Source organism: Hippoglossus hippoglossus, chromosome 11 (assembly GCF_009819705.1).
Source record: "Hippoglossus hippoglossus isolate fHipHip1 chromosome 11, fHipHip1.pri, whole genome shotgun sequence".
NCBI classification, from domain to species: domain Eukaryota; kingdom Metazoa; phylum Chordata; class Actinopteri; order Pleuronectiformes; family Pleuronectidae; genus Hippoglossus; species Hippoglossus hippoglossus.
This window is the reverse complement of record NC_047161.1, coordinates 5,948,250-5,962,261: the sequence shown is the minus strand read 5'-3', so window position 1 is coordinate 5,962,261 and position 14,012 is coordinate 5,948,250. Positions and strand designations below refer to the sequence as shown.

At 45.0% G+C, this 14,012-nt stretch overlaps 1 protein-coding gene across 7 annotated transcripts in view; it reads left to right on the top strand.

Moving 5' to 3' along the window:
• The window catches only part of rbms3 (RNA binding motif, single stranded interacting protein), a 255,253-nt gene that overhangs the window by 138,288 nt on the left and 102,953 nt on the right, over positions 1 to 14,012 (top strand). For all 7 annotated transcript variants that reach the window (XM_034600749.1, XM_034600748.1, XM_034600752.1 and 4 more), the window contains one exon: positions 2,208 to 2,299. In XM_034600749.1, the coding sequence (XP_034456640.1) occupies positions 2,208 to 2,299 (92 nt within the window). The remainder of the gene's footprint in view (positions 1 to 2,207; positions 2,300 to 14,012) is intronic.

The window sequence follows — 14,012 nt, the reverse complement described above, 5'->3', positions numbered from 1 at the left end:
ATAGCTGGTAACATGAAGCTAAACTGGACGGGATACAGAATACAATAAAGTTAGTAAACATCACAGACAAAGTTACGCAGGCACGTTTTTGTGGTGAGTGAGCTAATGGCCAAGAGCCTGAAACCTCATCCAGAAGGAGAATGTGCGAAGGAGCATCGTTGCTTCTGCAGAGTTGTAGAAATCAGAAAGAGTCAGTTTATCACAATGAACTTTCTTTTCAGAGCAGATCATTGATATTTGCACAAGATGCTGTGAAAAGCCTGAAGGTCACAGCAAAACAACTTTCTCTCTGGCCTGCGATGAAACACACATAACAAATACAGCTCAACTCGCCATTTTTTTTTTCTTTGATTCGATGTACGGCACCGACAAAAGCCGAGGATCTGATTGAGCAAGTTTTTACTTTTACTAGTTTTATGGTGTTTCTGTGTGCGGCAAAGTTCAGTTCATGGTCTCAGTCAAGACTAGAGGTAGCTCACATGGGCAATTACTCATTCATGTGATGCAGTCCAGGGTAAAAGTTCAGCCTGATTCTAGATTTAGATGGCGACAGATTCTGGGTCAAAATCAGGCCAAATGAGTCCAATATTTGTCCTGCTTCAGTTAGATGCATAAAAAGTGGGAAACACCTTCTACTCATTCACACATCTTCCATTTTGAAGATTTTTGGTGTTTTGACGTTTCACCCCAGCTCTTCATATTCCCACAATTAAAGACCCGCCTCCACCAGCCCCGCTCCCAACAGCTCGCCATTAATCAGTGCTTGCGCTCGATTTCCCTTCCGCCACAGGTTATGATTTTCACATTACTCCATACTCCTTCACCGCCGTCCGACAAGGAAGTGACCCCAAACCCCGTCGCTGCCTTTCCACTCCACACACACACACACACACACACACACACACACACACACACACACACACACATCTCAAATATTTACACAGGTATGGTGAGAACTGAAGCTGCTACATGTGTGTGTGCGCATATTATCGTTCCCGTACATGAACGAGCAGCCCCCCCCTCCCACCACCTCACACCCATTATCCTTTTCTAATTACACTTTTCTTCTGAAACAGTGGATCAGAGGGCACCATTGACTGCTTTTAATCCGCCACCAAATTTTAATTAACACAGACGTGACCCCCCCCCGTCTCCGATACATCCCGCAGAACGTCGGGATCACAATAACTCATAAATCACAGTCGCAGAATTCATTCCCGCCACTTTCCCCCCGCTGATGGATTTCCAGATGGGGGCTGCTGGCTGTTAATGTCAGGAAAAATATGAGAGCGGGTGGGGGGTGGGGGGGCAGCGAGTGTGTGTTGGAGAACGGGGGGGGGGGGACAGGGGGAGGACAGTAGGGAGAAAGACTGAAAGGCAACGTTTGTGAGGAATATAAGTCGGTTTTCATGTGCATGAAAGAGGGTGTTGAAATATGGAGAGAGAGAGAGAAATGGCCGCCGCTCTGGTACGCTGTCAACCTCTGAGAGATTTGTTACCGGGGAGAGGATTATGGAGGCTGTGAAATGGGGTTGTGTTAATATGCCGGGTGTTGAGGAGCACGATGTGGGCCAGCCGGCTTCACAGTCTTTTGAAAATCAAACAGCTGAACAAGTGAAAACTGAAAATGACTCAATGATGTAGTGAAGGAAACAGTTCGTACCGGCGTGCACTTGAGTGTAATATCTCCTTAATCGTGCATTTTTAATCCGCGGACTTTTCATAAATTACAAACACATGAATTATTAAACCTGTTGAAATAATGCACACGAGTTGTCATTAACAAACTGCAAATCAGAACGACAACTGCGATGGTCTTTATTCTTCATTTGTATGCTGCGCAGTGCTCGTGTGTTTTTGTTTGTGTGTTTGCACACAAGTGTATATCAATGTGTGTGTGTGTGGAGGTGGAGGTGGGCAGGGTGCCGGGGTTTGTTATTACTAAATCGCTCATCCATGCTACTAATTAAGATGCATAGCGTCCCCCTATGAGCATCAGTGTCACTAATTATCAAACAATGTAGTGCTCACCAGATATGAGAACTGGCAGCCTCTGTAGTCATGTTACCAACTTATTACTGCTACAATTACCAAGTGCCTGTCATTCTACTTGTTAGTCATCTGCCTTAATCTGCCTTTTCTTTTCTAATGCTCGTCTTTTTTCTCTCTCCCTCTCTCTCTCCTCCTGTCTCTCTCCCTCTCTCCAGGCTATGGCTTTGTGGATTTTGACAGCCCAGCTGCGGCACAGAAGGCCGTGTCGTCTCTCAAAGCCACTGGGGTGCAGGCCCAAATGGCCAAGGTAAGGACGGCTTTATAACAAGTTAGCGTCACCACTTCCTCTTGCAGTACCATTCGCACCTTGTTGAACACTCAGTCCAACCCCCCCCCCCCGAGGATTCAACATCGTACACTTGACACTCTCAACAGATGTTGACGGACCTGAAAGCTCCCACATGCAAACTGGTTTTATCCATAAACGCGTTTTTTTTATGGAAAGTAATTTTCTTTGGTGCTCTGCTGTTTAAAGACAAACTTATTAACTTTAATATGAGGACTGTTGAATGTGGACTTTGAATTGTGTGTGTAAGTTGTCATATGAGAAGTTGGGAGGCGTCTGTGGTGCGTGAGCGTCTGTTTTATCTCGTTGACACTCTCTGACAGGGACAAAGTAAATTTGCAGGTCCCTAATTTCATTGTGGTTTCGTGGGCTTGACTATTTGTAAGAGTGTGTGTGTGTGTGTGTGTGTGTGTGTGTGTGTGTGTGTGTGTGTGTGTGTGTGTGTGTGTGTGTGTGTGTGTGTGTGTGTGTGTGTGTGTGAGCCGGTCCTGCTTTAACTGAGGTTTGACCAGCCGCTTGTCCTGGGTTCTGCTGTATGACTAGGCTGCTAAAGTGGAAGCAGATGAGACGAGCTGCTTCAGTCGTACACAGAGGGCCCCAGTGAATTGCACAATGGAGCCAGGTTGACAGACGTAGATACGCACCGAGGGGTGTGGCTCAGAGGAGAGAAAAACACTGGGAGGGTTTTCACTCATTCACAATTCCACCTTAATATATTCTATTGTATGTTAAGCTCAGGACTGAATGTTCAGTGTTGCATGCTTGGCTGTCGGTCAGTTTTACCAGATTTAGAAGAAGAATAACGTTAATGATATTGTCGACCCTCACGTTGTGATCATATCATCTTCTTCCTCATCCTCTTTTCATCACTGTGCTGACTGTGCAGAGAATAGACTAAAGCACAGCAGGGTCCGGTTTCTGGACGTCTCTGACCGATGAGCCCACTCGGCTCCACCCGGGCTATTTGGTACCTGCAGAAGATCCGCCGGTGTCAGAATATCTAAATAGGTGGAGAAAATGTCAGCAGCATTAAAGCGATGAATATGGTGATGACTATGGGGATACAGTATGAGTGATTTTCACAGATGAGATGGTCCGCATTTGATCTGATGCTAAAATCGCCCCCCCCCCCCCCCCTTGAAGCCAAAGGAGCCATGATGAGACGGAGAATGACCATGGCGCCGGCGAAGATGACAGAATTGATGATAACGATGAATGTGGCAATTATTTTGATCAAATGGGATGAGATCTGACAGGAGGAGATGATGTTCTGCGCGGTGCTCAGGTGTGCCATTTCTCAAATGCGCCATTTGGCCGTTTCCTCTCCCCCACCGGTGTCCTCCTTCCAATATTTATAAGAGGGCAGGCTCTCAGAATACAGATAAGCTGAGCTGCTCGCCTTCCGACTTTAAGACCACACTTCGCGTCGCTTCCCTTTTTCTCCGTCAATATTTTCACGAGAGACGTCCCGTGTCCCGAAACAGAGGAGCTGACCTTTTTCAGTGTGTGTGCGTAAATGAGTAAATTCACAAAACCCTTTTTTCCCATTAGCATTTGTGTAAAATAGTTTATTTTTGAATGTTCCTTTGTACTGTTTACACAAATGGAAAGGCCAGCATTCTGCTGCTCTGTACTTTTATCACACTTGTGAGAGACATTAAGAAGTAGTTTGCTTTTATAGACTCTCTCTGCATCTCTCTGTTGTCTCTTTAGCAGGTATCACTACCATCACTCTACTGGCTCCTCCTCCTCTTCCTCACCTCGTCTCCTCTTCTTTCTCTTTTGCTTAATGCTTGCCATCTTTTTTTTTTTTTTTTCTCGGCACACAAACACTCCCACATTCATAGACACATTTGTATTCACATCCACCCTGTGTTGTCCTGCCAAACATCCAATGAGTGCAATTTATTCCCATCAATAATTAACAGCGGGCTGTCCTTGTGCCTTGCCAAGGTGTCTCTGACACCCTTCGCTCAGTCGTGGCAGAGCGGCGTTCCCCCGGCAGCGCCGCACGACAAACCCAGGTGAGCTGTGAGGAAGGAGTAAATCACGGAGACGATGGCTAATGCCACTGACGACTTCCACGACGAGAGCTTTCAGCCTCGTTCTCTCGCTCTCCCGGCTCCATTTTGTCACATATATCGCTTCACAACAAAGTAATAAACGGATCGCGAGTCAGAGCCAGAGGCTTTGAGCTCATTAAATAAAACCCTCACTGTAATCAACTTCTGCCTTTTTTTCCTGCCTTGACGCCATTAAAGCACTTTTATTAAGTTGCCTACATTTAAATACAGCTGCAAGAGGAGGCGAGAAGAGAGAAACAGGGAGAAGCGAAGTGTCACTTGATTTCCTCCTCTCCCTCCGATGTAACAGCCCGCTGTCTCTCCTCTTACTCCCCTTGGAATTTGAAATACCAAGGCAGCAGAGATGAAACATTGCCTTCCTTTTGTCTTGCCCTCCCCTGGGGATGGTGACAACGAGAAGGAGGAGAGGAGCCATAATTAAGACACCTAAAGGACACTTCCCCCCTGCACCTCCCCTCCTGTCACTCACCTCTGCACAAGTCACAGATAAGAGCACTTAGAGTTGGTGTGTGTGTGTGTATTTGTGTGTGTGTGTGTTCATTGTGTATCTTTGAGTATCATGGTTATATACAACATTTTAATAGTATAACAATATTGTTTAATATTTAATATAAGAATTTGACTCGAACTTGTGATTAAAAACTAGTTTCTGATGTAACATAATGTAACAGTGGACCACAGCTCATTGCACTCTACAGCATTTTCGTCATTTTAAGTAAGTTTTTTATTCCAATAATAAAGCTGATCCCTACATGAAAACATAGCTTTAGATTTTGGACAGTATTAGTTTTAGACTGTTACACTCACCGTGCACTTGATTAAGGACAGCGTGTGCACTTCCTTACTCATGCAATTATCCAATCAGCCAATCATGGGGCAGCAGAGCAATAAATAAAGTCGGATTAAGGTCCGAAGCTCCTGTTAATGTTCACGTCAAACGTCCGAGTGAGGGGGAGAGATTTGACCTCAGTGACTTTGACCGTGGCATGATGGGTAGAGTCAGAGTGGCTGATGGGAGTATTCCTGAAAAACTGCTGATCTCCTGGGATTATCACGCACAACAGCCCGTAAAGTTTTTACCCAGATTGGAGCCAAAAACTAAACTAAACATCAGTCCAGGCTGCTGCTGCTGTTGGTGTAATAATATGAGGAATGTTTTCTTGGCCCCGTGTCCTTCATGGTTTGGAAGCCACAAAGTATCTGATTATCTTTTACCGATCATGTGGCCACAATTTCCCCATCTTCTTCAATAGCTACTTCCTGTGTGATGATGTCACAAATTAAAACTCATCTCAAACTGGCTTTTCGTGAAAATGAAAATGAGTTCAGTGGCGTCCCCGGTCACCAGATCGGAAATCAATTGAACGTGAATGAGAATGTGCAGCTGACAAATCTGCAGACATGATGTGATGCCGTCATGTTACCGTGGACCAAGATCTTGTGGAATCCATACCTCAAATATCTGATGCTGATTTGTGAGCACAGAGAGACCCCACCCCTGTAATAATATGGTGTTCTTAGTGTTTTCATTTCTTTGTTTATGAACACAGAGCCAGAAGACAGTTAGCAGAGCAAGTCTGGATCCCTCCAGAGTTTATGTCTCCTAAATCCATAAAAGCCACGAAATTAACATGCTGTACTTGATTTGTTTAATCTCTGCAAAGACAGCAATATAAAAATGACAAACTGTGATGTGACGTGCTGTTTAGTTAAAGCACAGTGACTTCCTGAAGACGGGGGAAGGAGTTGGCTTCGCCCAGCAACCAGTGGATAAGACAACTGAAATAAAACCTATAAAACACATTAAATACGAACTGTAAGAGGTCCTGTACATTATTAATAAGATTTAAGCAGAGTCAGGCTGTTTCCCTTTTCATTCTGTATGTTATAATAAGCTGATCATTCAGTTGCACTCGTGGTATTGATCTTCTCATCAAACCCTCGGTAAGAATCAAACAAGCATATTTTCCAAAAATGTCAAATTATTCCCTTTTCCATCAGGGATCCAATACAAATGACTGGGTTTAAAAATGCATATTGCAGTTTATCATGACATCTGGGAACTGGATCATATACTTGGTTCATTGCATTATGAGTTTCATTCAGTTTTAAAGATTTTCAAAGATAAAAAACGTTTAAATAATACAGTTAACAACATGAGCACATGGGTGCTGTCACAGAAATGCTACAGGTACAGTGTGAAAATGGAACATCTGTGCATTGGATATGGATAGTTGTGTGTATGTGTGTGTGCGCGTGTGCATGTGAGTGTAAAATAATCTTTCGGCACGTATTTGTCTCCTCAAACCGTGGACTCCATTCCCCGTGTCACTTTGTTGAGGTAGCTTTCTGAACCGAGAGAAGAGACGCGTTGAGCCGACAGAAAGATAACAGGTAAACGCAGCGCCTAGTTTCTCAGATGCAAACCTGTCAACCAGCCGCCCGCCTCACTCTCCACGGGCTGCCATTTTCCCCTTGAGCCAATCAGACTGAATTATGGGAAGGGCGCCCTCGATTGTGGTGTCTATGTCGGAGAGGTAATTCCGCCTGACAGCTGCTTGCTTTCAGACAACAGCCAGTCTTTATGGAAATCATCCCTCCCTATTCTCCCGGCAGTCGGCTTCTGCTGATAACAGTTTGGATGAAAACAAAACTGTCCTTTTCTTCCTCCCTTTTTTTTTTGTCTTTTTTTTTTTTACAATCTCCTCTTTTTCTCTCCCCACTGTGGACGGCCTGGAATTAGGAAAACAACTCTGACAACCTATGGAATGTGACAATGTACATTCTGCTTTGAAGATATACAAATTTAGGACCAACGTTTACTCAGAGTTTGAATCCCAATAAAAATACTATAGGTGTTTAAACTGGAAGTGAATCCGTAAAAGTTTTCTGTTTCTATTTCTTTATCTCTCAAAATCTGATACCATAAACTGTGACCACTCACTAAAGTATCAAGTAAAGCGGCCGTATTGATTTTGAAGAGTTTTGAAGATGTCCTGGTTTAACCCGTGGGGACGCAGCCCGTGCTGCAGCGTCCCTCCATCGCTACCCTCGTTCTGATATTTTTGAAGGTTCACAGAAGCTACAGGCAGACAGAAAGGCGCTGCTCGCCCTTCACTTCACATTACAGTGGAGAAATTATGCTAAAAGCATCATTAAAGTGCCTCCATGAAGTGAATCCCAAATGTTTTTAACACGGCTCTCTCACCGGCACATCAACCAATAGTCACCGGCAGACGCTTTAGATGGTTTAACGGTGTGAAACGAACCGGAGTCTTGGTGCCTCTCATTTATTCTCACTTGTCTTTTTGAGTTGCTCCGTCTCTCCTGTCTTTTCCTTTCTCTCTCCTGTGGAAGATTTGCTGTCAATATCACATTTATATTCATGTGAAAAGGCGCGGATCCCCTCTGGGTGGTCCACAGTCAGTCAGCAGTCTTCGTATAATCCTTTTAAGGTGACTCCTCGGACGACTCGGCTCCGTTGACACCCCGGACCCCACAGTCGGGCTCAACACGAGGTGACCCCTGGGAAATAATCAAAGGGATGACTGACAATGCTGTTACAGTTGGGTGCTGACAACAGCGAGCCCAGCGGAGCCTGCCTTCCCCTAAGCACAGGTTAAATCTGAGGAGAATGTTGCGGGGAGGAAAACATTGTGTTGTGAATACAGCAGGATAATTGGACAGACTTCAGGGATATAGGTGCTCACTCAACAGCATCGCTCACCTCTCCGTTCGACGGGTGCCACCGCACCATTTCCCCTTTGCCTTTCCGCTGGAGATTGTCGGGGAGGCACACGGTGCCAGAACATGTTGCGATCAGCACTTCTCCCCTGTAGCTGCCATCGACAGGGGCATGGTTATGATTATTCTCACTAGCTCATTTCCTCCCATACGTTTATGCCTGTACTTCATATTTGAATGCAGTGTTTAAGTAACTGAATGATGCTCAGCACCTACGCACAAGGTATATATAGTACACTTCACGTCCTGGCTGTCATGTATAGAATTATCGTAGAGCTAGCACCTGTAGCTGTTATATTCTCCAACCGAGCTCCACCAAGGTGACTTTCAGCTTCTCTGGAGCATAAAGCTAATCATGCTTCCCCTACGAATACATCAGCTGTATGTGTCTTTCCTCCTCACTTTCATTCACTGTACCTGTGGAGTTATTGTCTTATTACATCTGCAATAGAGGTTATCTTGGTTTATCTGTCTGTTAGTAAGCAGGATTACGTAGAAATGACTTGACTGACAACCACATTGAGTTTAGGTGCAGATCAGGGGGCAGATCCTGGAATTTTCTTTTTTCTTCTTGATGATGTCTTTGAGTGATTGAAATGTGGTGCAGCTTGATTGAAATACAGGGGACTGTCGGGCCTTGGCATGTATGCCCTCTGCTCAGTGCCATTCTAGTTTTATTTACGATATTATTTTCAATAAATCGGCAGATGGGTGTCCCAGTTTAAACTAGGATGTCCCTCAGTGGAGCGCATAACTCTGCCCTGACCCGCAGGGCATCCTTCCACCAAGTTTCGTGAAAAACTACCTTTGCATTGACATTAAAAAAGTTTAATCCTGATGCAATACTTTTTTGCAGTGTATTTAGCTGCAGTGTTGCCCAGCACACCGTCCCCTCCCCGCTCCCCCGCAGAAGTGATAGTTTTGAAGGGCAAAGCCAGTGCGAGTGAGACGGACCATCTGACGAGCACTGGCTCCCGAGCACCTCTGTTGGCTTCCACTGTCTCTGCCGTCTAATTACGCTTCAATCATCTGCAGGAGCGCCGCGTGCGGTAAATTATTTCACCCAGCCTGCGCGGGGACGTGCCGAGCTGTGAGCGTGTGAGTGCGAAACAGACACAGAGACAGACACCGAGCATAAATCAGTGGAAGATGGAGTGAAAGAGATATGACGCAAGACAAAAAGAAAAGTTGGGAAGAGGGTGAAACAACTTGGGGGGAGACAAAGAGCGAGAGACATTGCGGGAAGAAAGAGAACAGGAAGGCGAGAGAGAGAGAGCAGGAGACAGGCCAGCGCTAATGACCAAAGTTACAAAAGCATCACTTAGGCAGACAGAGGGGAACGAGACAGAGAGAAGGATGGAGAGACAGGGAGGAAAGGCTGTCGTAGCAATAGGCAGCATCTGCATAACTAATCCTGCTGGTGTACGACTGCAGCTGGGAAACTCAGCACAGATATAGAGGAATCATTTGCACGATGTTGCAATTACTTTTTTAACCATTACATTCTGTCATTAGGGTCTTTTTCAATGTGTTTTTATTGGTCTCCACTCCTGCAGTGATAAAGAGATCTAATTAAAGCATAATTTGGAGTGGTTGTGTTTTTTTGTGTGCGTCTATTCTTTCAACAAATTGCTCCAAAACGGCCTTGTGTCTAAATTGTAGGCTTGAAAAAGAATAGTGAAGGCCTGCAATCTGGTTATTCTCAATGCCGCCATGCTTGCTTTGAAGCAAACATAAATATGGCTCTCTTTTTTTTTTTTTTCCTCCAGGCTCGGTAATGGTCACAGTGTGCAGTTATTAGAATCTCTTTGATGTGGCAACTGTGCCAACCTGCTCGCTGTCTCTGCGAATTGATCTGGCTCAATTAGCGGGCCCGCAGAGACAACGTTCAAAGGACCAGGCTCCCACACTCAACACTGACACACAGGAACCAGGTGAAACGCTTTGCATTCATTTACTCAGCTGGCCCTGGGAAGACAACCTGTGAATAGATGTGAATATTGGAAAATCAATGGTGCAGCTTCAGCGTTTAAAAAAAAGGGGGGGGGAGGAGGAGAGGAGGGCAGGTTTCTGCTGTTGCTATATCGTTAGCAATAACATCTGTTTGCTTTCAATCTGGGAGAAACATTACAAGTCCAACATCAAACTTGAGTCCTGCACGTACGTAAAAGTGGTCTTCAGCGGAAAAAACAAGGACATTCATTTGCTGCATTCAAACCAGTGTTGGGTACTGAGCCTGGAGCTATTGATGCTGGTAGTGATTCCAGAAAGCAACGAAATTAACCGGATCATTCATTTTCTCCATTCAAACGGAAAGACTTCTACCTGCTGAATGAACACGTCTGCGTCAAACACATCCTTGTCTATAAACCAAGCATTGTTAAGATTAGGTAGATGACGCAGGTGACGACAACAGGGCGGACATACGTCAAAAAAGTCCTTGGTCCGGCTCCTTATCACTAAGAACCCTCGGCTTATTCTTTACAAGTGAATTTCCTGCTGCCAGGGCCAGGCTGTAGTTTGACTTAACCAAGCATCTGTATTTTATACATCTTAACATGGCCATGTATTTCACTTCTACATCTTAACCATCTTCTGGATTCAAACCCAGGTACACGACGAGCCCTTTCTTCCACCCGTCCGCTCCCCCTGATTCAGCTGACCCATTTCAATTTGTCTTCATCAGTCATAGCAATTAACTCTGGGATTAGATTCCTCAATGCCAGCCACCTCCAGTCCTCCCTGCATCCCACCATCCCTCCACCTGTCCCTCCATCGGTGTTGTCCCCGCGTGCGTGTGATGTTTGAGCTCAATAACCGCACCGGGCTTCTCTGCATTCAAGGTGTCACACCGATGCACATAAAGGGACTGAGCACTAGTCTTTCATGGAATTGTAGGTGTCAGAAATATAAGGATACTTAAAGCTGCCCTCTAGTCTAGAGAACTGTAATTTTGCCTTGAGTGTCAGTGTCAGATTGTCGGTCTCTTTCTGCTGCTTATATGTGGCCTCAGAAGTATATAGAGTGTAGTATAGATTCACCTCAATACTTCCAAATGTACAAACCTGATGCTTCTCTGACCAACTGGAGAGAATTACAGAGGTACACATAGTTACACAAACATATACTGTAGATCTTATTGAAAAAGATCAGATTATTATCAGAGAACATGCAATACACGTGCATGTGTGCAGCGCTATTCACTATTCTGACTCCTCTTCCTGCGAGATGACCTATATTCAAAGGTTTCCATGATCAACTGCACAGCTATGATCAACACTAGAACCTTTGTTTCCCTCCATTCATTCATGTATTCACTTTGCTGATGTGATGCTGTGGTCGTGACCTTGTGGTCGTACACCCAAAGTCGTTTTTCTTTTACAGTGGCCGCTCTCTTATAATCCACAAGTGTCAAAGGAAAACCAGTAAAAAGAGATGCCTCTCTAAATCTAGGCCCTTAGAGACGTGTGTGTTCTGTGCATGGAGCTTTGAAAAGCCTCCACGAGGACAGAGATGAGCGACAATGACAACACTAAAGTGAACAAAGATGGCAGACTTGTTCACTTGTCAGACGTGAAAAAATACTATAGATGTCATTGGGATGAGAACGGAAGCTTCCTCATGTTTCACGAATAATTGTCAGTTTTGTTTTTCAGCTGACACACACGCATCCTGTCCTTATTTCATCATTATGTGCTGGTAGATCAAGAGTCAGGACTGTTTGTCATCGTGAAAACTACAAGAGCAAACTATCCATTCATCACCACTTTTTAAATAATGTTTGTACACACTCAAAGTGACTATATTATAACACAGGACCTTACATTCATATTTAATTCAGCAGAAAATTGAATTTGGTTAATGTAATGTCGCCCTCCCTCCGCAGCATCATAAGTACATACGCCAACTTTAAGCTACTGCTTACATCGAGTCGCACGCCTGTGTGACTTCACATTCCCATCGGGTGGCTCGGCATAGATCATATTTAATAACCGTGGGTGCTGCGCCAGTCGGAATAGAATCTGTATCAGTGCTAACTCTCACACTGTTTTTACAGATGTGGCCCGGCTTCTGTTTCACAAAATACACCTTGTATTTTTGTTTAGATTTTGGTTGCAGTTTCATAGTTTCTCTCCTTCTATGAGACGTACCTGTTCCCTTTTCTTTATCCAGCTGTCCTCACGCCATCAACTCCAACCCTCCTTATTGTGACTCCTCTATCTTTTCCTTTCTCCCTCCCTTCCTTTCCTCATCACACTATATCTCCCGCACCAACTCCCTCCCTCTTTAACGAATTCTACACGCATGCCCATGTTAAATTACGCTGACTGTTTCCATTTCCAGTGTCTTCAATCATATGTGAGAGTTCTGCAGGAAGAGGGAGCAGCGAGTCCAGGCAGCGCAGGGGCAGGGGCCGGGCAGATCAGGGCCGGGGCTCTGTCTTTCTCAGGGTTGATGAACCAGCCCCTCTGACACCAACACAGCCCCCTTCTGCTTAATGAGGAAGAGGAAAGGCAGAGTAGCGGGTCCCTTTTTATCTAAATCACACTACTCCCATAAGTCTTTGTGTGCAAGTGTGTGGACACGCCTGTGGGGGAGACAGATAAAAACAGGAAGAGAAGGAAAAAGACAGAAGCTGTTCCCATCAAAGAATCAGACACTCTAGATTGTGTGAGATGTTTTGGGGCGATGTGTGTCTTTCGTGTGTTTTCACTCGAGACTGATCTTTTGTATGTCAAAGATGAAATGAAAAGGAAACCAGAGACCATCCTAAGATGAGGTCACACCACAGGACACCTGTCAACATGTTGAGGTTCCAACCCATGAGCAAATTATTAGTCAGTAGTTCAACATTAGATACGGAAACATATGCGTTCATTTCGTCCATATTAGTCCACGTCTTCCAAAAGCTTAAGGATACGGATGAAACAGAGGAAACCAGGAGCAGTACCACTGGAAATCATGGGGGGGCAGTGCAGCCAGAAGTTTACGTGAGGCGATCATAGACATGAGAAGGAATTTTCAACGATGCCGGAACTTTTTGAGAAGAGGTAGTTACGGAAAAGCAAAGGACCGTGTAAGACCGTTTTGTTGGAGTTTGGACCCATGGTTGGACTACACCCATTTTCAAACTCGTCTTTTTTTATCTTAGCTACACACCTGTACATTTTCGTGACTGAACCATACACAGTTTTAAAGCTGGCAGTGACAACATAACTATTCCAAACCGCGTCTGTGGCTGCTCCTGCTACAGGAGGTGTGTCCAGGGCCACGTTTTCCACGACACACACACACACACACACACACACACACTCACAAGGTGAAAACAAAACCAGTCCTTCTGTCGTCACTGGTGAAAATGTGGTTCTAACCTTTGTTGCTCTGCTGAGTAACATGCGGGATCTCTGCTTTGCTTTGGAGGTCTAACAAGTCAAGGTCAGCGTAGTTTATCTAAACTCAGAGGTCATTCTACACACACGTACTGTACGTCCATCCACAGGACGACTGTTGCTTTGCACACAGGAGGAAATGGATGCGGCGGAGAGAAGAAAGAGTTGAGCTCTGAGAGCGGTGGCATGCAGGTAATTTCCCCCGTAGAGTTTTTTTTTTAAAGAGTTGGTCAGCAGTTCAGAGGGAGAAAGAGGAGACGGGTAGATCTGTGGCTCATGGGGGTCCTCGGCCCCTCGGAGGTGATTCCACATCATTGCCTCGCCCTCCAAAGGGTATCACATCCAAAACAAAACATCGGCACATTCCTTAAACCCACTCACAGCCTCAAGTGTGTTTCGACACAACGGTCGTCAGTGCGGCAGCTTGTTTGTTTTAATAGTCGAGTTGGTTTATTT